The sequence below is a fragment of the Mauremys reevesii genome, linkage group 4 (genome assembly GCF_016161935.1).
Source record: "Mauremys reevesii isolate NIE-2019 linkage group 4, ASM1616193v1, whole genome shotgun sequence".
NCBI lineage: Eukaryota > Metazoa > Chordata > Testudines > Geoemydidae > Mauremys > Mauremys reevesii.
The window spans coordinates 147,101,197-147,120,686 of NC_052626.1; the positions used below are offsets into that span (position 1 = coordinate 147,101,197).

At 46.7% G+C, this 19,490-nt stretch overlaps 3 protein-coding genes across 3 annotated transcripts; all 3 read right to left on the minus strand.

The window, feature by feature from the left end:
• Positions 1-2,652: 2,652 nt before the first annotated feature.
• On the minus strand, positions 2,653-3,591 carry LOC120403435 (olfactory receptor 1038-like). Its single transcript, XM_039534504.1, has one exon. The coding sequence runs from the start codon at positions 3,589-3,591 to the stop codon at positions 2,653-2,655; it is 939 nt and encodes a 312-aa protein (XP_039390438.1).
• A 6,349-nt stretch (positions 3,592-9,940) lies between these two features.
• On the minus strand, positions 9,941-12,828 carry LOC120403463 (olfactory receptor-like protein OLF1). Its single transcript, XM_039534533.1, has 2 exons — positions 12,820-12,828; positions 9,941-10,879 (listed from the first exon to the last, which is right to left on the minus strand). The coding sequence occupies exons 1-2, from the start codon at positions 12,826-12,828 to the stop codon at positions 9,941-9,943; spliced, it is 948 nt and encodes a 315-aa protein (XP_039390467.1).
• Positions 12,829-17,340: 4,512 nt separating this feature from the next.
• On the minus strand, positions 17,341-18,279 carry LOC120403424 (olfactory receptor 1019-like). Its single transcript, XM_039534493.1, has one exon. The coding sequence runs from the start codon at positions 18,277-18,279 to the stop codon at positions 17,341-17,343; it is 939 nt and encodes a 312-aa protein (XP_039390427.1).
• Between the last annotated feature and the right edge of the window lie 1,211 nt (positions 18,280-19,490).

Here is a 19,490-nt window from a genome sequence, read left to right on the forward strand (position 1 = left end):
GCCGGTCCTTCCCTTTGTAATTTTTAGCCCAATAGTTGGGGTGTTCACCTGTGAGGTGGGAGCTCCCGGTTCAATTCCACCTTCTCTCCCGTCCTGGGCAAAGCCACGTGTGACACTGCACTCCATATGCTTTATGAAAATATGCTTCTGAATATGACATAACTGGAATATGCTTTATGCTAAGTGCCCCATGTAACATATTATTATAAAGATCATAATCTACCAAGTGTGTTCATCCCATTTGTTTACATGGATTATTTCTATGTCTGGAGTTAGGAGAATAAGATATAAACGTGTATCACTGATGTAGACATATCAAGTGAAGGCCATTAAGGGTGCATCAGAATCACTGAACTGTGAATGGCTCTGTTTACCTGCAAGCCTTCCTGTGTTCCTGTGCCAACCCAGGAAGAATGTGACTAGATGGATCACAGAAACCCCCAGGTCTGAACCATGTCCCACAAACTGCAGGCTTAACTGAAAGCAGCTTAAAAAGTGTTCTTGTCTCTAACACTCAGATGCCCAACTCCCAATGGGATCCAAACCCCAAATAAATCCGTTTTACTCTGTATAAAGCTTATACAGGGTAAACTCTTGAATTTGTCGCCCTCTATAACACTTATAGATAGATTTACACAGCTGTTCGCCCCCCGCCCCTCCAGGTATTAATACATACTCTGGGTTAAATAATAAGTAAAAAGTTATTTTTATTAAATACAGAAAGTAGGATTTAAGTGGTTCCAAGTAGTAACAGACAGAACAAAGTGAATTATCAAGCAAAATAAAATAGAACACGCAAGTCTATGCCTCATACAGTAAGAAAACTGAATATAGATAAAACCTCACCCTCAGAGGTGACCCAGTAAGCTTCCTTTACAGAATAGTCTCCTTCTAGTCTGAGTCCAGCAATCACTCACACCCCCTGTGGTTACTGTCCTTTATTCCAGTTTCTTTAAGGTATCCTTTGTGGTGGACACCCCTCCCTGTCCCTGCATAGAATCCCAGCTACAAAATGGAGTTTGGAGTCACATGGGCAAGTCACATGTCCATGCATGACTGAGTTCTTTACCAGCCAAGCCACATTCCTGGGAAAGCTCAGATGTGGATTGGAATCTCCAATTTATTGTTGGCTTAAGTGGTTCTTGATTGGGCACTTACAGAGAATAGTCTTTTCTAACAAAGCTGTCCAACTGCTTCACTGAGGGTATTTAAAATTAAACAAGTACATAGCCAATATTCATAACTTTGAATACAAAAATGATACATTCATACAAATAGGAGGAATGTATTCAATAGATCATAACATTTGTTGACATATGTTACATGGCATATCTAGCATAAACCATTTTACAATTATGTCATATTTATATTCATAAGCATATTTCCATAAATACTTATTGGGTGCGTCAGACTGGCGTCTTACAGTGACATGTGACCATGTCACCAGATAGTGAAATCCATCTTGAAACTGGTACTTTTCTAGAGAGGTTGGAATTCCAAACAAAGGGATGTTCTATATGAAGTGAGGAAGGCAAAAAATGAGTGTCTTCAGCTGGCTTAAGAGACGACCTCCCCACCCCACAAAGCTACCTGCAAGCACCTGGAAACAAAAGGACTGTAGCCACAGGAGAGGGTGAGAACAGGCTGGACCCAGGTCAGAAAAGGCATCGGACCTGATAAGGATTTTACCTGAAGTAACAATGGGAGTGAGAAGTTAACATTTGTAACTGATTTCTGAGTGTATTAAGCTTAGCCTTCTGTGTTTTGTTTTATTTAGCTTTGTGACTTACTTTGTTCTGTGTGTTAATGACTTAAAACCACTTAAATCCTACTTTTTATACTTAATAAAATCACATTTGTTTATTTATAAACTCAGTGTAAGTAATTGTTATGGGGTTGGAGAGGGAGGGAAGAGTTTTGTATATCTTTCTTGCAGTGATATAGAGGGTGAACATTTATCATTTTACCCTGTATAAGTTTTATACAGAGTAAAACAGATTTGTTTGGGGTTTAGGTCCCATTGGGAGCTGGGTGTCTGCATGCTGGAGACAGGTATAATGCTGAGGTGGTTTCAGTCTGGATCTGCAGTTTGGGGTGTGAGGCCCTGACCCTTTGGCTGTGTTGCAGCTGGCTAGCACATCTGGCTCAACGAGGCAAGGTTCTGGAGGCCCAGGCTGGCAGGGAAAACAGGATCAGAGGTAATTTCAGCATAACAGGTGACAGTCCCAATAGGGGTCTCTGTGACCAAACCTGTCACACTATGCACATGGATATGCCCCTGAATGATGTGCTATTCCATTCTGGGTTCCTCTCAATCTCTCCTTTCAAAGTTGTTCTACTGTGGATAACTAATTCAATAACCACTGGAACAGAGATGTGAATTTGAGCATCTCACACTCTAGGTGGGTGCCTCCAGCCATGATCTTATAAAATCATTCTCTCTTTCTGGACCTGTGATTCTTCCCATGATTTGTCCACTGATCTCAGTTGGGCCCTGCAGACCTTTTTGGAATACAAACAAATTTACAATAATAACAATACAATCATGAACAATACGACTTTGGGCTCTGCAAAATTACATTGCAATGGGCTGGGAATTGAATTCACCTGTTTCCATTCCCCATCACTAAACATGTACTGAGTTTAACAGCGTCAAGAATTGGCTAGGAGTTTATTCATTGCTCTCCTCAGGGCGTCCTTCACCTCCGTGTTCCTCAGGCTGTAGATGAGGGGGTTCAACATGGGGATCACCAACGTGTAAAATAATGAGGCCACTTTATCTGTGTCCATGGAATAGCTGGAGGGGGGACGTAAATACATGAAGAGGAGGGTGCCAAAAAGCAGGACCACAGCAGTCAAGTGGAAAGAGCAGGTGGAGAAGGCTTTGCGCCGGCCCTCGGCAGAGCGGATCTGCAGGATGGTGGAGGTGATATAGACATAGGAGAGGAGGACAGTCACAAGGCTGCTCACTATAATGCAGCTCGTGAAAGCAAACATCACAATCTCATTGATGTGGGTGTCAGAGCAGGAGAGCGCCAGCAGTGGAGGGATGTCACAGAAGAAATGATTGATGATGTTGGAGCTGCAGAATGACAGCCGAAATGTAAAAAACGTGTTTATCATTGAATCCACCAACCCCCCAGCGTACACCCCAGCCACCAGCTGCTTACAAAGCTGCCTGGACATGGTGACCGTGTAGTGCAGCGGGTTACAGATGGCCACATAACGGTCATATGCCATCACAGCCAGCAAGAGGCACTCAACATCAGTAAAAGAGTCCGAGAGATTCATTTGCACAGCGCAGGCAGTGTAAGAAATGCTTTTCCTCTCCACTAAGAAATTCAGCAGCATCTTAGGGCAAACTGTTGAGGAATAGCAGAGGTCACAGAAAAACAAATTACTGAGGAAAAAGTACATGGGAGTGTGGAGTCGGGGGTCAATCATAATTAACAAGATCATCCCCCCATTCCCCACCAGGGTGATACCATAAATCAGTAGGAATACCACAAACAGGGGGACCTGCAGTTCCGGACGATCTGTCAGTCCTGAAAGAATGAACTCAGTCGCCTCCGAGTGATTTCCCTTTTCCATCTCCTTTGAACACAGATCAGGCAGCTACAGAGATGTGGGCAGGTGCATGGTGCAGAAAACCTGTCCCTTATCTGTAATGAAGTAAGTGAAGATAAATGGAGATCAGTTTCTTAATGGACATCAGTATCCGCTCAGGGAAGGGCTTAGTCCACAGAGCCAGATGTTCACAGCTGGTCATTCCAGTTGTTCAATAAAATAGAAACTGCGTAAATACAATGACACACAGGTTAATCATGCCCCACATATGAACACTCCTGTTCACTAATCCAAGCAGCAAACAATGACTTGTGACCCTGCTGTAAGAGAATCATGGTGAAAAAGTTTTCACTGTGAGGAGATTATTTGTAAGCTCAAAAAGGAGTGAGAGTAGAGGAGTGTCAATCTTTCTATCTTCTTTGGGCAAAGGGAGCTCTGTGGCTTGGCATGTCGGTTTGGGGTAAAGTTGCTTACTCTGCTAAGCTTTTTGGTATTTACTTTAGCCTTTATGAAAAGCCAGAGACACAATGGAAAGCACTGGCTTCAGTGACTATGTAATTGCCTATATTTTCCAAGCAAGGAGGTTGCTCCTTTAGCTGAAGGGGTAGGGGTTGGGGCTGAGGCTTTTAGTGCTGGAGGTCTTCAATTCAATATCTGTTGATCCCCATGGTGTCCGTTTGTGTGTGTGACTGTAATTCAGGACAATAGCACGTACCTGCTGAGAAGAGAGAGAGAGATGTGTTGGTGTTTCCCCATCAATAGAAGCTGCTAGTTTGGAGCATTCGGGAAGTTTTATAGTGAGATGTGTGATCTATGGGACATGATCCCTGAAGCAAGTGGGAATACCTGAGCTCAGAGAGCCATTACACCTAATTAATACATTCAGTGAACCAAAGTCACCTTGGTGTAATTGGTGCCCTGGGGATTAATTTTGCCCACTCTTTTCTACCGTGTTATTAAATGATGCAATTTCTAACAGAGTTACAGAGTATGAGGCTAGAGGTATATTTCATCCTGATGTTTTCAGTACAAGCTGGCTACTGTGTAGAGCTGATCCACAGAGCGGGTTTGTTTGTGGAGACCAAAATCTTTTTGTTAAGAACTTCATATTTCAAGTCAGAAATGGCACATGTGTGCATCAGATACCACACACTACGAATCTCTTCCATTTTACAGGCTCCCAGGCTGTACTACATCCCTAATCGTGCATGATGGTCTCTCCTCTTCCTGAACTGCCCTGGATCATCACCAGAGTCCCACAGCCACAGTTTAGGGAGGAGGGGAGTTTGGAATTTTGATGGAAAGCTGATAATTTCCAGGGGAAAGATAATTTCATGGAAAAAAACTTCTCAAGAAAAGTTTTCAACTAGCCTTAGCAACAAATTTGGAATCAAAGGAACAGAAAGTTAGGGTATGTCTACACTACAAGAGTAGTTCAATTTAACTTAGGTCGAATTTGTGGATTCGACCTTATGAATTCGAATTTGTGTATCCACACTAAGGACACTAATTCGACTTTGTGAGTCCACACTAACGGGGCAAGCGTCGATATTGGAAGCGGTGCATTCTGGGCAGCTATCCCACAGTTCCCGCAGTCCCCGCTGCCCATTGGAATGCTGGGTAGAGCCCCCAATGCCTGCTGGGGGAAAAATGTGTCGAGGGTGGTTTTGGGTAACTGTCGTCATTCAACCGTCACTCCTGCCCTCTCTCCCTGAAAGCGCCGGCGGGAAATCTGTTACCGCACTTTTCTGGTCAGTGACAGCGCGGACGCCACAGCACTGCGAGCATGGAGCCCGCTGCAATCATCGCTGCACTTATGGCCGTTGTCAACTCCTCGCACCTTATCGTCCACCTCTTCCACAGTGAGCTGCTGAGAAATCGGGCGAGGAGGCTCCGGCAGCGTGGTGAGGACATGAAGTGTCAGAGTGGCACAGACCTCTCACAAAGCACGGGATCCCACGCCGCGGAGATCATGGTGGCAATGGGTCACGTTCATGCTCTGGAACGGTGATTCTGGGCCCAGGAAACAAGCACGGACTGGTGGGACCGCATAGTGCTGCAGGTCTGGGATGAATCACAGTGGCTGCGAAACTTCAGGATGTGTAAGGGCACTTTCCTTGAACTGTGTGACTTGCTAGCCCCTGCCCTGAAGCGCCAGGACACCCGGATGCGAGCAGCCCTGACTGTGCAGAAGCGAGTGGCCATAGCCCTCTGGAAACTTGCCACGCCAGACAGCTACCGGTCAGTAGCGAACCACTTTGGCGTGGGCAAATCTACCGTGGGGGTTGCTGTGATGCAAGTAGCCCACGCAATCGTTGACCTACTGCTCTCAAAGGTAGTGACCCTGGGAAACGTCCAGGTCATCATAGATGGCTTCGCCGCGATGGGATTCCCAAACTGCGGTGGGGCTATAGATGGCACTCACATCCCTATCCTGGGACCGGCCCACCAGGCCAGCCAGTATATTAACCGAAAGGGCTACTTTTCAATGGTGCTGCAAGCACTGGTGGACCATAGGGGACGTTTTACCAACATCTACGTCGGGTGGCCGGGCAAGGTTCATGACGCGCGTGTTTTCAGGAACTCTGGTCTGTTTAGACGCCTGCAGGAAGGTAGTTTCTTCCCGGACCACAAAATAACTGTTGGGGATGTGGAGATGCCTACAGTGATCCTCGGGGACCCAGCCTACCCGCTAATGCCCTGGCTCATGAAGCCCTATACAGGCGCCCTGGACAGTGACAAGGAGCTCTTCAACTACCGGCTGAGCAAGTGCAGAATGGTGGTGGAGTGTGCTTTCGGACGTCTCAAGGGGAGATGGAGGAGCTTACTCACTCGCTCGGATCTCAGCGAAACCAATATCCCCATTGTTATTGCAGCTTGCTGTGTGCTCCACAATCTCTGTGAGAGCAAGGGGGAGACCTTTATGGCGGGATGGGAGGTTGAGGCAAATCGCCTGGCTGCTGATTACGCTCAGCCAGACACCGTGCCATTAGAAGAGCCCAGCTTGAAGCGCTGTGCATCCGGGAGGCTTTGAAAGCTAGGTTCCTCAGAGAGCAGGGTAACCTATGACTGTCCAGTCTCTTTACAGAGAAGCTGAACCTGCCCCTGTTTCAGTTACTATTGACTTTTTTCAGCGGTTACATACCCCGTTCAACAGGTTTCCCCCCTTCCAACAGACGTTTAAAAATAAAGTTATTGGAACATTTTTAATTAACAAAGTTTTCTTTACTAACAAATTCTCGTTCAAGGGTTCCAACAGGGACGCAGACTGTGGTGGGTATGGTGTGCAGTGATGTACAGACCGCTTCTACACTCGAGGACTGACAGGCTCCTGCTCCTACAGCGGTCCTTGGGGGGGAGGACGGTTACCGGAGGGTGTGCAGGAAGGGGTGGGTTTGCAGGAAGGGGTGAGGATTGTGTGGAAAGGGTGAGTAGGTGTGGGGGGATGGTGGCTCTGGCTGGGGCTCAGGGCATCGGAGAGGTTCATGGCTAGGGTGGAAGGGCATGGTAAGGGCAGCCTGCCTTGCCATTTGTGGATGCCAGGCGCTCGGACCCTGGGGCAACATACACCTCACAGACTGACCTGGGGCAGCAGACACCTCGCAGAGTGACCTGGGTGCCTAGTGACTGCACTCTGTGTGTGACCTGCTGTTGATCCTGCCCCCATGTCTGTACCCTGTTAATGGTGGCTGTCCTATGCAATTAAGAAACCCCTCCCCTCCCCTTCACACAAACTCTTCTGCAAAGAAACATGACGGAAACAGTAATGAACAGCAAACTGTTTTTAATACTCAACTACACAGTTGGGGGATGAAACTGGGATTTGGGATCGGGTGAGCCAGGAAGGCAAGCAATTCTCATACTTTAGGGAATGAGAGCTGTTTGTTACATGAGCGCTCTGCTGGGGTGGAGTGACAGTTTTCATGGCCCCTAGCGCCCCTCCTTCTTGTGATTTTGGGTGAGGAGGGGACAGGACTTTGTGGCGGGGGAGGGCGGTTGCAGATACAGTTCAGGGGGGCTCTCTGCTCCTGCCTGCGGTCCTGCAGAACATCCACAAGGCGCCGGAGCGTGTCCGTTTGCTCCCTCATTAGGCCAAGCAGCGTTTGAGTCGCCTGCTGGTCTTCCTGCCGCCACCTGTCCTCCCGTTCGCTGTGTGAGCGCTGCTGCTGAGAGAGGTCTCCCTCCACTGGCTCTGCTGGGCCGCCTCGGCTCTGGAGCAGGCCATCAGTTCAGCGAACATCTCGTCCCGAGTCTTTTTCTTTCGCCGCCTAATCTGCGCCAGCCTCTGTGAGGGGGATGCCGGGGCAGTTCGGGAAAGAGCCGCAGCTGTGTGATGGGAAAAAGGAAGTGATTTCCTTCCAAAGATACATGTTTGCGAACACTGAACACAGTCTACTCAGTTTCTGTGAACAAGACCATACAGGGCACCTAATCTCATGTGCTCAGGACAAGTTCGAATTTTCGGCATTGGCTTTCATTGCCTGGGGTCTTGCACTGGAGATCGGACAAGCGGGCAGGACAGCAGAATCCGTGTAGCAGCCAGGCCTGGTAAGCCGTAAACTTTAGGCTGCTTAACAGTTAATGGATAGCAGTGCCCTCCTGCTGCAGGCAATCTGGAAAGCATAAAGTCTGACCCTGTTCCAGCCCCTCGCGGCTGTCCCCGGGAAAGATCCCTGTATGCTTTTCCTCTGCAGCCTACAACATGTGGCTGTTAAACGACGGTCATTGTTATGCAAAGGAAAAGTCAAGCATTCACAATAGTAACATTAAAGTAATTCCCCTAATTAGATGCAGCAGTCGCCGAGCGAGATCACCCTGAGGCGGGTCTCCAGGAGAAACAGAGAGCGAATGCTGCGTGAATCCCTGCACAGACCAGGGCCCTATGCTGCCATGCTGGTCGAGGCGATGCTCCCATTATACCTCAGGATGGCCTGGCGCGGAAGAGTGTGCTTCCACGGCGCACCCAACAAGGCACCTCTCCCCAGGAACCTCCTGCGGAGGCTTTTCGAGTACCTCTCAGAGAGCTTCGTAGAACTGTCCCAAGAGGATTTCTGTTCGATCCCTATATGAATCGACCTTCTTTTTATATAGTTTTTATTCCTGTTTTGTTAAAAAATAAATGTTTACATGTTTATAGCACTTACCGACTGATCCTTCCCCTGATTCGGAGTCCGGGTTAACGGCCGGGGAGGGTTGGTAGGGGATCTCTGTGAGGCTGATGAAGAGATCCTGGCTGTCGGGGAAAGCAGTATTGTAAGAGCTGTCGCCTGCCTCGTCCTCCACAAACCCTTCCTCATCTTCCCCATTGGTGAACATCGCCGAGAAACTGCCCCTCGACACTATCCCATCCTCAGAGTCCACGGTCACTGGTGGGGCAGTGGTGGCAGACCCACCGAGAATGGCATGCAGTGCCTCGTAGAAGCGGCATTTCTGGGGCTGGGCTCCGGAGCGTCCGTTTGCCGCTTTGATTTTTTGGTAGCCTTGTCTCAGGTCCTTGATTTTCACGTGGCACTGTGTTGCATCCCGGCTATATCCTCTGAGTGCCATGGCTTTGCATGGCACTCAGAGGATACCTTCTCGTAGGTCTTTGCATTCCGTTTTTTGGAGCGCAGCTCCGAAAGCACAGACTCATCGCCCCACACAGTGATCAGATCCAAGACTTCCCGGTCAGTCCATGCTGGGGCCCTCTTTCTACTCTGAGATTGCATGGACTCCTCTGCTGGAGAGCTCTGCATCGCTGCCAGTGCTGCTGAGCTCGCCACGACGTCCACACAGGAAATGAGATTCAAACTGGCCAGACAGGAAAAGGAATTCAAATTTTCCCGGTGCTTTTCCTGTATGGCTGATCAGAACATCTGAGCTCGGACTGCTGTCCAGAGCGTCAACAGAGTGGTGCAGTGTGAGATAGCTCCCGGAGCTAGTAAGTTCGATTTGCATCCACACCTAGCCTAATTCGACATAGCCATGTCGAATTTAGCGCTACTCCCCTCGTCGGGGTGGAGTACCGAATTCGAACTAAAGAGCCCTCTAGGTTGAATTAAATGGCTTCCTGGTGTGGACCGGTGCACGGTTAATTCGAATTAATGCTGCTAAATTCCTAGTCCTAGTGTGGACCAGGCCTAAGTGGAAGCCCCTATCCACCAGCCTATAGTATAATTCTTTCTTTCTGAACATGTGATTCTTCCTCTGTTTTGACAACTGATCTGAGTTGGGGCCTGCAGACTTTGTTGGAATACAAACAAATTAATAATAATAACAATAGAATAATGAACAACACTCCTACGGACTCTGCGAAATTACATTGTAATGGGCTGGGAATTGAATTCACCTGTTTCCACTCCATATCACTAAACCAGTACAGAGTTAAACAGATTCAGGAACTGGTTAGGAGTTTATTCATTGCTCTCCTCAGGGCATCCTTCACCTCCATGTTCCTCAGGCTGTAGATGAGGGGGTTCAACATGGGGATCACCAGCGTGTAAAACAGCGAGGCCACTTTGTCTGTGTCCATGGAATAGCTGGAGGGGGGACGTAAATACATGAAAAATTGGATGCCATATAACAGGACCACAGCAGTCAAGTGGAAAGAGCAGGTGGAGAAGGCTTTGCGCCGGCCCTCGGCAGAGCGGATCTGCAGGATGGTGGAGATGATATAGACATAGGAGAGGAGGACAGTCACAAAGCTGCTCACTGTAATGCAGCTTGTGAAAGCAAACAACACAATCTCATTGATGCAGGTGTCAGAGCAAGAGAGCGCCAGCAGTGGGGGGATGTCACAGAAGAAATGATTGATGATGTTGGACCTGCAGAATGACAGCCGAAATATAAAACACGTTTCTATCACTGAATCCACCAACCCCAAAGCATACACCCCAACCACCAACTCTTTACAAAGCTGCCTGGACATGGTGACCGTATAGAGCAGCGGGTTACAGATGGCCACATAACGGTCATATGCCATCACAGCCAGCAAGAGGCTCTCAGCATCTGCAAAAATGATACAGAGATTCATTTGCACAGCGCAGGCAGAGTAAGAAATGCTTTTCCTCTCTGCTAAGAAATTCAGCAGCATCTTAGGGGAAATTATTGACGAAAAGCAGAGGTCACAGAAAGACAAATTACTGAGGAAAAAGTACATGGGGGTCTGGAGCTGGGGATCAATCGTGATTAACAAGATCATCCCCCCATTCCCCAACAGGGTGATACCGTAAATCAGTAGGAACACCACAAACAGGGGAACCTGCAGCTCTGGACGATCTGTCAGTCCTGAGAGAATGAACTCGGTTGCCTCCGAGTGATTTCCCTTTTCCATCTCCTCTGAACAGAGATCAGGCAGCTACAGAGGTCTGGACAGGTGGATGGTTCGGAAAACCTGTCCCTTCCCTGTAATGAAGTAAATGAAGATAAATGGAGTTCAGTTTCTAAATGGACATCAGTACCCGCTCAGGGAAGGGCTTAGTCCACAGAGACAGATGTTCACAGCTGGTCATTCCTGTTGTTTGATAAAATACACGCTGCATAAATACAGTGACAAACAGGTTAATCATGCCCCACACACACGAAAACTCCTGTTCACTAATCCAAGCAGAAAACAGTGACTTGTGACTCTGCTGTAAGAGAATCAGGGTGAAGATTATTTCAGTGTGAGGAGATTATTTGTAAAGGAGTGTCAATCTTTCTACTATCTTTGGGGAAGGGGAGCTCTGTGGCTTGGCATGTCGGTTTGGGATAAAGTTGCTTAATGTGCTAATTAAGTTTTTTGGCATTTACTTTAGCCCATATGAAAACCCAGAGATACACTGGAAAGCACTGGCTTCAGTGGCTATGTAATTGCCTATTTTTTCCAACCAAGGAGGTCGCTCCTTTAGCTGAAGGGGTAGGAGCTGGGACTGAGGCTTTCAGTGCTGGAGGTCTTGAAGTCAATACCTGCTGATCCCCATGGTGTCCATGCGTGTGTGTGACTGTAATTCAGGAAAATCGCACGTACCTGCTGAGAAGAGAGAGAGAGATGTGTTGGCGTTTCCCCATCAATAGAAACTGCCAGTTTGGAGCATTCGGGATGTTTTATACTGAGATGTGTGATCTGTGAGACATGATTCCTGAAGCAACCGGGAATACCTGAGCTCAGAGAGACACCACACCTAATTAATGTGTTCAGTGAACCAAGGCCACCTTGGTGTAATTGGTGCCCTGGGGATTAATTTGACCTACTCTTTTTTACTGTGTTATGAAATGATGCAATTTCTACCAGATTTACAGAGTATGAGGTTAGGGGTATATTTCATCGTGTTGTTTTTAGTGCAAGTTGGGTACTTTTTACAGATGATCCACAGAGGGTTATTTTTTTGGGGAGACCGAAACCTTTTTGCTAAAAACGTAATATTTCGACTCGGAAATACCATGGGGGTGCCTCAGATACCACACACCACCAATCTCTTCCATGAGCCAGGCTCCCCGGCTGGATTACATCCCCCATGATGCATGTTGGTCTCTCGTTTTGCTGAACTGCCCTGGATCTTCTCCAGAGTCCCACAGCCATGATTTAGGGAGGAAGAGAGTGTGGTATTTTTTATTGGAAATCCTATAATTTCCAGGAAAAAGAGAATTTCATGGAAAAAAAATAGTGGAATGGAAAATCCAATTTCACACCAAAAATCTTCTCAAGAAAAATTTTCAACCAGCCTTAGCAATAAATTTGGAATCAAAGAAACAGAAAGCTAGATATTGGAGAAACGTACTAATTGTTTGCAGCTGTAACTGATGTCTTCTCAATCATTCCTGGTTTCAGAATCACCTCATTGTCCTGGCCCCAGTAGATGGAGTAAAACCTGTAAGATATGTAAGAGTACTCCAGATAATCTAGCTATTTATAGCATGCCAATCACCATGGTATCCTATGTCCTTCCCTTGCTAGATTACTCCCCAAAATCGGAAAGATAGATTCACTCACACCAGAGGATCTCAGGAGGAGACCACAGTATGCTACGGACTTCTGCAGTTGTTAAACTATCCCTCTTGCAGGCATATTATGCGCACATGGAACTCACCTTTAAGATGGTCAGTAAATCTATGAGTCAACTAGCAATACTCATACTCTCACTGCAAATATTAATATATTTTTATAATGTATGTGAAGTTATAAGATGACACTGTATGGTGTTATTAATGCATGTTCCAAACCAAGGCTGGCAAACTGGTCTGTTTTAAACAAAGAAATGTGTGCTCTGCTTAATTTTGTATCTAAACAGTAACCATAGTCATTAAGCACGAAGGGAAACAAACGTACCCTAAAATGGTGAGGAAAAGCAGCAGGTAACATCTTTCTACATAGAGTTTTTGTCTTCCAGTAACCAGATGGAAATGTTTCTCAAAGAGGGGATAGGACTCTAAAAAGAGGGTATAGACATCCCAAGGCACCACGCTGTCTCTCTCTCTTCCCCCCCTTGATTCACTGCATCTGAAGGGATAAAGGAAGCAGACATTGGACTGGTGGAGGGGTCCTTACTTAGGAAATTTGGTCAATAAGACTGTTGAAAGCACATGGTGAGGAAACTTTTGCTTTGAATTTCACATCATTTGCTAACTTAGGCACAAGTTGAATTCTAGCTTTATTTTTCTTGTAACTATCTCTGACTTCTATGCCTCCTTATTTGTACTCACTTAAAATTATCTTTGTAGTCAATAAACTTTGTTTTATTGTTGTATCTAATCCAGTGTGTTTAAGTAAAAGTGTCTGAGAAACTAAGTTGCATACATATTAGTGCTATTAATGAAATAATGGACAATGTAACTTGTATTGTCCAGGAGAGGACTGGGCAGCACAGGATGTAAAATTCGGGAGGGAAATCGAAGACTGCGGAGTGTGTTAGGGTCTCTCTGCAGGATAACCAAGGGTGGTGAGAGCCTGAGTGTAACCCAACTATTCCTGGCCAGGCTGCAGTTACACACACATGCTCAGGATGTGATTTGTTTGTGAGTGGCCCAGTTGGAAGCCACTTCAGTAAGGCATTGCAAGGTTGCAGGTGACAAAGCTGTTGCTTAGTCTGGGTTGGACCCTGGTATGTTACAGCTCCCTCCCGATTCTTTTGTTAATTTTATTTATTTCCCATAACTTATAGTCCTTGAAACCAAGTTTAGGAGTATGTAGATGGGCCGACTCACCCCTGCGGCGCCTCTTGCTGGTCATCTTCGGGAATTAGCTCAATTTCCAGCCCGGAGCACCCTCTGCAGGCCAGTGATCCGCCTGTCCTCTGGCCCTGAGTCCCTCCCTGGACCCTGCTGCCTCTGTTAACTGGGTCTCCCGCTCCCAGGGGAACCCCACCCACCTATCCCCACTTTGCCTCAGTATTGGCTACTGCCCATTCTCCATCTAGCCCCTGTTCACTGGGGCAGACTGCAGTATCAGCCACTCATCACAGGCAAAAGAGTTTGGACCTGCTGTCTTTGCCTACCCCTGGGCTGCCCTCTGCAACCCCCAGTACCTCTTGGCCTAATGCTAGGCGGCAGCCTGGGGCTTTCCAGGCAGGAGCTCCCCAGCTCCTCTGCCTTTCCCCAGCCCTGCTCTACTTGAGGTACCTTGTCTAGCTCCCTGCAGCCAGGCCCTTCTCCCTCTACAGCCAGAGAGAGACCGTTTGGGCTCCTGGCTCACTGCCTCTTACCAGGGGCCTGATTGGAACCTGGCCACAGCTGGGCCTGCTTTCTCTCAATCAGCCCAGGCTTCTTGCCCCAGCCACAGCCCTCTCCTGGGCTGTTTTAAGCCCTGAAGGGCAGGAGCAGGGGACCACCCCACTACAGAGTAAAATTGCAAAACAATGGGGTGGGGGAAGGATAGGACAAGAACCGATGGACTTCAATTGTAGCAAGGGCAGTTTAGGTTGGACAATAGGAAAAACATCCCAAGAGTCAGGGTGGTTAAGCACTGGAATAACTTGCCCAGGAAGATTGTGGAATCTCCGCTGTTGGAGATTTTTAACAGCAGGTTAGACAAACACCTGTCAGGGATCGTCTAGGGTAATACTTAATCCTGCCATGAGTGCAGGGGACTGGACTAGACGACCTCTCAAGGTCCCCTCCAGTCCTATGATTCTATGGTCTCAGAAGGAGCCCTGCCCTGAGAGGAGGGGGGATGCCAGCCTGAGCAGTGGGCAGGGCGAGGGACATGCACCTGCCTAAACTTGACATTCAGCTCCACTGTACCCCCACCACATGCACAGACATGACTTGGTGGTACCTCTTTGTTTTTCCTCCCTTCACTTACAATGAGTTGCGGATGGAAGCAGTACCTGCTCAGAACCCTAAAATCAGACTAAGAGTTGAATCTTGCCCTGTTTGCTAACCACAACCACATTACCCTTAATACCTCTGGAGCTGCTTCCTGGGATGACTTTGAGATTTGTTCCCTGGAGCATCTTTTCTCCCAGGACAACAGGTGTGCACAGCACATGCAATTAATGTTGTGACCTTGTCTTTCCTTGTGGAAATGGAATACAGAGGGCCAGAGCACCAACTGGTCTGGATCGCAGTCTCACCCTTGAGGTCTTTTGAATATGATACAAAACTGAGGTGAATGTATTCCAATTCATGTGTTGGTCACCGCTCCAAAAGTCTATTTAAGTAATTTCCCATCATTGGGACATGAAAGTGTCTAGAAATGGGTGGATTTCTTCGGGACGAATAATTTATTGTGAAAAACAATGCAGTTGGGGTTGACCTGAAACTCTTCACAATGTGTTACAAAGTCTTCTAATAGCCTTTTCCCAAAACAATGTGTGTGGGGGAGGAGGATGTAGGTGCGGGTCGCAAAGTAGCCACTGGTAGGAGGTGGTGATGCTCCCTCTCTTTATAATTTTTTGCTCAATGGTTAGGGTGTTCACCTGTGAGGTGGGTGATCCTGGTTCAATTCCCCCTTCTGTCCAGTGCTGGGCAAAGATGTGCACTTGAGTTTCCTGTATTTACAGAAAGCATCCCAGCCACTGAGTGATGTGCTATTCCAATCTGGGTTGCTCTTGATCTCTCCTTTCAAAGTTTTTCTACAGTGGATAATAAATTAAATAACCATTGGAACAAAGACATGAAGTTGAGCATCTCAGTGCCCCAAACTACCAGTCTATAGAGTCATTCTGTCTTTCTGGCCCTGTGATTCTTCCTGTGTTTTATCCACAATGCAACAACTTCAGTGGAGAGAATGAGGCCATATCTACACTACCGGCTAAATTGAGACTACTGCGATAAATGAAATGGTGTTGATTGAGCAGGTTTGGGGAAGACATGCTAAATCGATGGGAGAGTTCTCACCTGTTGAAGTCTGTACTCCAGCTCTCTCAGACACTGTTCCATCATGGATCTTTCTCAGGGCTGAGCTACACTAACGCTGTCGGCTGATGTATGTTACACTACTTCAGTTACGTAACTCTCCCGGTGACATAGCACAGAGTGGACACCGCTGTAAGTCAGACTAACTTAGTCAACTTGAAGTAGCGTAACTGAGGCAATTTACAGCAGTAGAGTAGACCAGTCGTGAGAATGATGCAGGACAGAACAGAACCGAGTCGCCAGGGCACTGACCGGCAATGTGGGAGACCCACTTTCAAATAGCTTCTCCCCATCAGACAGAGGGGGGAATTGACCTGTATCTCCCACATCCCACGGGAGTGATCTATTCACTGGGATAAAGTTTACAAGGGAAGCAGAGCCCTTACCGCCTCTTCCATCCGTTTTGTCAGTCTGGCCCTACATTATCTTTGTTTTTACATTGAAAAGTATCCAGGAAGTAAAGGAAATGTTCCATTTCTGGTCATGCTAAATATTTCCTTTGATCCCAAAGGAAATTTTTGTCAATGTTTTATATTTGCCAAACATTTAGGGAATTCTCAGATTTCTTTCAGGTTGAACTGAATTTTTCAATTTTTTGTAACCACTCATGAAATCAAAAATCAGCTATTGGCCCAGCTCTATCCATTTCTCATGCACAGTAACCAGAGCTGTACAATTCTCAGAATCCCTATTCTTCAGAGTCCATAATACTTTGCAACAGAACTAAGAGTAAGAACTCACAGCTAACCTGCTGATGTGGTACATACATCTAGTATCAGATATGACTTTTTCTTTCTGTTTAATTTATATGGTAGAGAAAACTCACCCTTTCCATATTGTTTTGTATTCAGTTCAGTGCAGATTCTCAAGAGGATGCACACACACCATGCTCTCTTTGGGAAATGTTACCCTTGTTCTTATTTGTTTTGTTGGTCACTTAACTTAAAATAAAGGCCATTGTGATGGAAATCACCTTTCTCCTCCACATGCACGGATACAAAGTAGGTGACAATCTCAACAGCAACCCCACAGAGGACATGAAGGGCTGTGGAGTATCAGGAGGGTGTGCAAAATCCCCTTTGGTTCAGCCATAGAAATAATAAACTTCATACTTGCAACTGCATAACAAAACCAAACTCACTACAAAGCAGAGGGAGATAGATGTGATGCCCCCGTTTTCTTTCCCAATACAAATAGCTCTATGCTTTCAAAGCACATCACAGATATTCACACATGTGAAACAGGCACCTCCTGGAATTTTGCTTGGGTAATACCCTAATAAAGCCCCGATCTTAGTTGGGGCCTGCAGACTTTGTTGGAATACAAACAAGTTAATAATAAGAACAATACAATAATGAACAATACTATCATGGGCTTTGCGATATTACCTTGCAATGGGCTGGGAATTGAATTCACCTATTTCCATTCCCCATCACTAAACCGGTACAGAGTTAAACAGATTCAGGAATTGGTTAGGAGTTTATTCATTGCTCTCCTCAGGGCGTCCTTCACCTCCGTGTTCCTCAGGCTGTAGATAAATGGGTTCAACATGGGGATCACCAGCGTGTAAAACACTGAGGCCACTTTGTCCGTGTCCATGGAATAGCTTAAGGTGGGACGTAAATACATGAAGAGGAGAGTGCAAAAAAACAGGACCACAGCGGTCAAGTGGAAAGTACAGGTGGAGAAGGCTTTGCGCCTCCCCTCGGCGGAGCGGATCTGCAGGATGGTGGAGGCGATATAGACATAGGAGAGAAGGACAGTTACAAGGCTGCTCACTCCAGTGCAGCACATGATAGCAAACATCAGAATCTCATTGATGCGAGTGTCAGAACAGGAGAGCGCCAGCAGTGGAGGGATGTCACAAAAGAAATGATTGATGATGTTGGATCTGCAGTATGACAGCCGAAATGAAAAACATGTTTGTATCATTGAATCCACCAACCCCACAGCGTACACCCCAGCCACCAGCTGCTTACAAAGCTGCCTGGACATGGTGACCGTGTAGAGCAGTGAGTAACAGATGGCCACATAACGGTCATATGCCATCACAGCCAGCAAGAAGCACTCAACATCTGCAAAAACAACAGAGAGATACAGTTGCACAGCACAGGCAGTGTAAGAAATGCTTTTCCTCTCGGCTAAGAAATTCAGCAGCATCTTAGGGGAAATTATCGAGGAATAGCAGATGTCACAGAAAGACAAACTACTGAGGAAAAAATACATGGGGGTGTGGAGTCGAGGGTCAATCGTGATTAACAAGATCATCACCCCATTGCCCATCAGGGTGATACCATAAATCAGTAGGAACACCCAAAAGAGGGGAACCTGCAGCTCTGGACGATCTGTCAGTCCTGAGAGAATGAACTCGGTTGCCTCCGAGTGATTTCCCTTTTCCATCTCCTCTGAACAGAGATCAGGCAGCTACAGAGATGTGGGCAGGTGGATGGTGCGGGAAACCTGTCCCTTCTCTGTAACGAAGTAAGTGAAGATAATGCAGGTCAGTTTCTTAATGGACATCAGTACTCACTCAGGGAAGGGCTTAATCCACAGAGCCAGATGTTCACAGCTGGTCATTCCAGGTGTTTGATAACATACACACACTGTGCAAATACAATGACACGGAGGTTAATCATGCCCCACACACAAACAGTCGTGTTCACTAATCCGAACAGAAAACAGTGACTTGTGACTCTGCTGTGAGAGAATCAATCTGAAGAGATTATTCCTTTGCTAAAGAAGGGGTGAGAGTAAAGGAGTGTCAATCTTTCTACTCTCTTTGTGGAAGGTGAGCTCTGTGGTTCGGCATGTTGCTTTGGGGTAAAGTTGCTTACTCTGCTAATTAAGCTTATTGACATTTACTTTAGCCTGTATGAAAACCCAGAGATTCAATGGAAAGCACTGGCTTCAGTGACTATGTAATTGCCTATTTTTTCCCAGCAAGGAGGTCGTTCCTTTAGCTGAAGGGGTAGGAGTTGAGGCTGAGGCTTTTAGTGCTGGACATCTTGAATTTAATACCTGCTGATCACCATGATGTATGTATGTGTGTGTGTGACTGTAATTCAGGACAATAGCACGTACCTGCTGAGAAGAGAGAGATGTGTTTGCGTTTCCCCAGCGACAGAAACTGCCAGTTTGGAGCATTCGGGATGTTTTATACTAAGATGTGTGATCTGTGGGACATGATTCCTGGAGCAACTGGGAATACCAGAGCTCAGAGAGCCATAACACCTAATTAATGCATTCAGTGAACCAAAGACACCTTCGGTTTAATTCATGCCCTGGGGATTAATTTGGCCCACTCTTTCCTACTGTGTTGTTAAATGATGCAATTTCTACCAGAGTTACAGAGTATGAGGTTAGGGGTAGATTTCATCTTCCTGTTTTCAGTGCAAGCCGTGTACTGTGTAGAGCTCATCTACAAAGGAGTGTTGTTTGTGGAGACTGAAATCTTTTTGCTCGGAAATACCTGAGTGGTGCATCAGATACCACATAGCACCAATCTCTTCTGTGGGCCAGGCTCCCAGGCTGGACCACATCCCCCATGATGCATGATGGTCTCTCCTCTTGCTGAACTGCCCTGGAACATCACCAGAGTCCAACAGCCATGG

Excerpts from the sequence above, each read along its gene's own strand:
- LOC120403435 (XM_039534504.1), bottom strand. The coding sequence starts at position 3,591 with ATGGAAAAGGGAAATCACTCGGAGGCGACTGAGTTCATTCTTTCAGGA.
- LOC120403424 (XM_039534493.1), bottom strand. The coding sequence starts at position 18,279 with ATGGAAAAGGGAAATCACTCGGAGGCAACCGAGTTCATTCTCTCAGGA.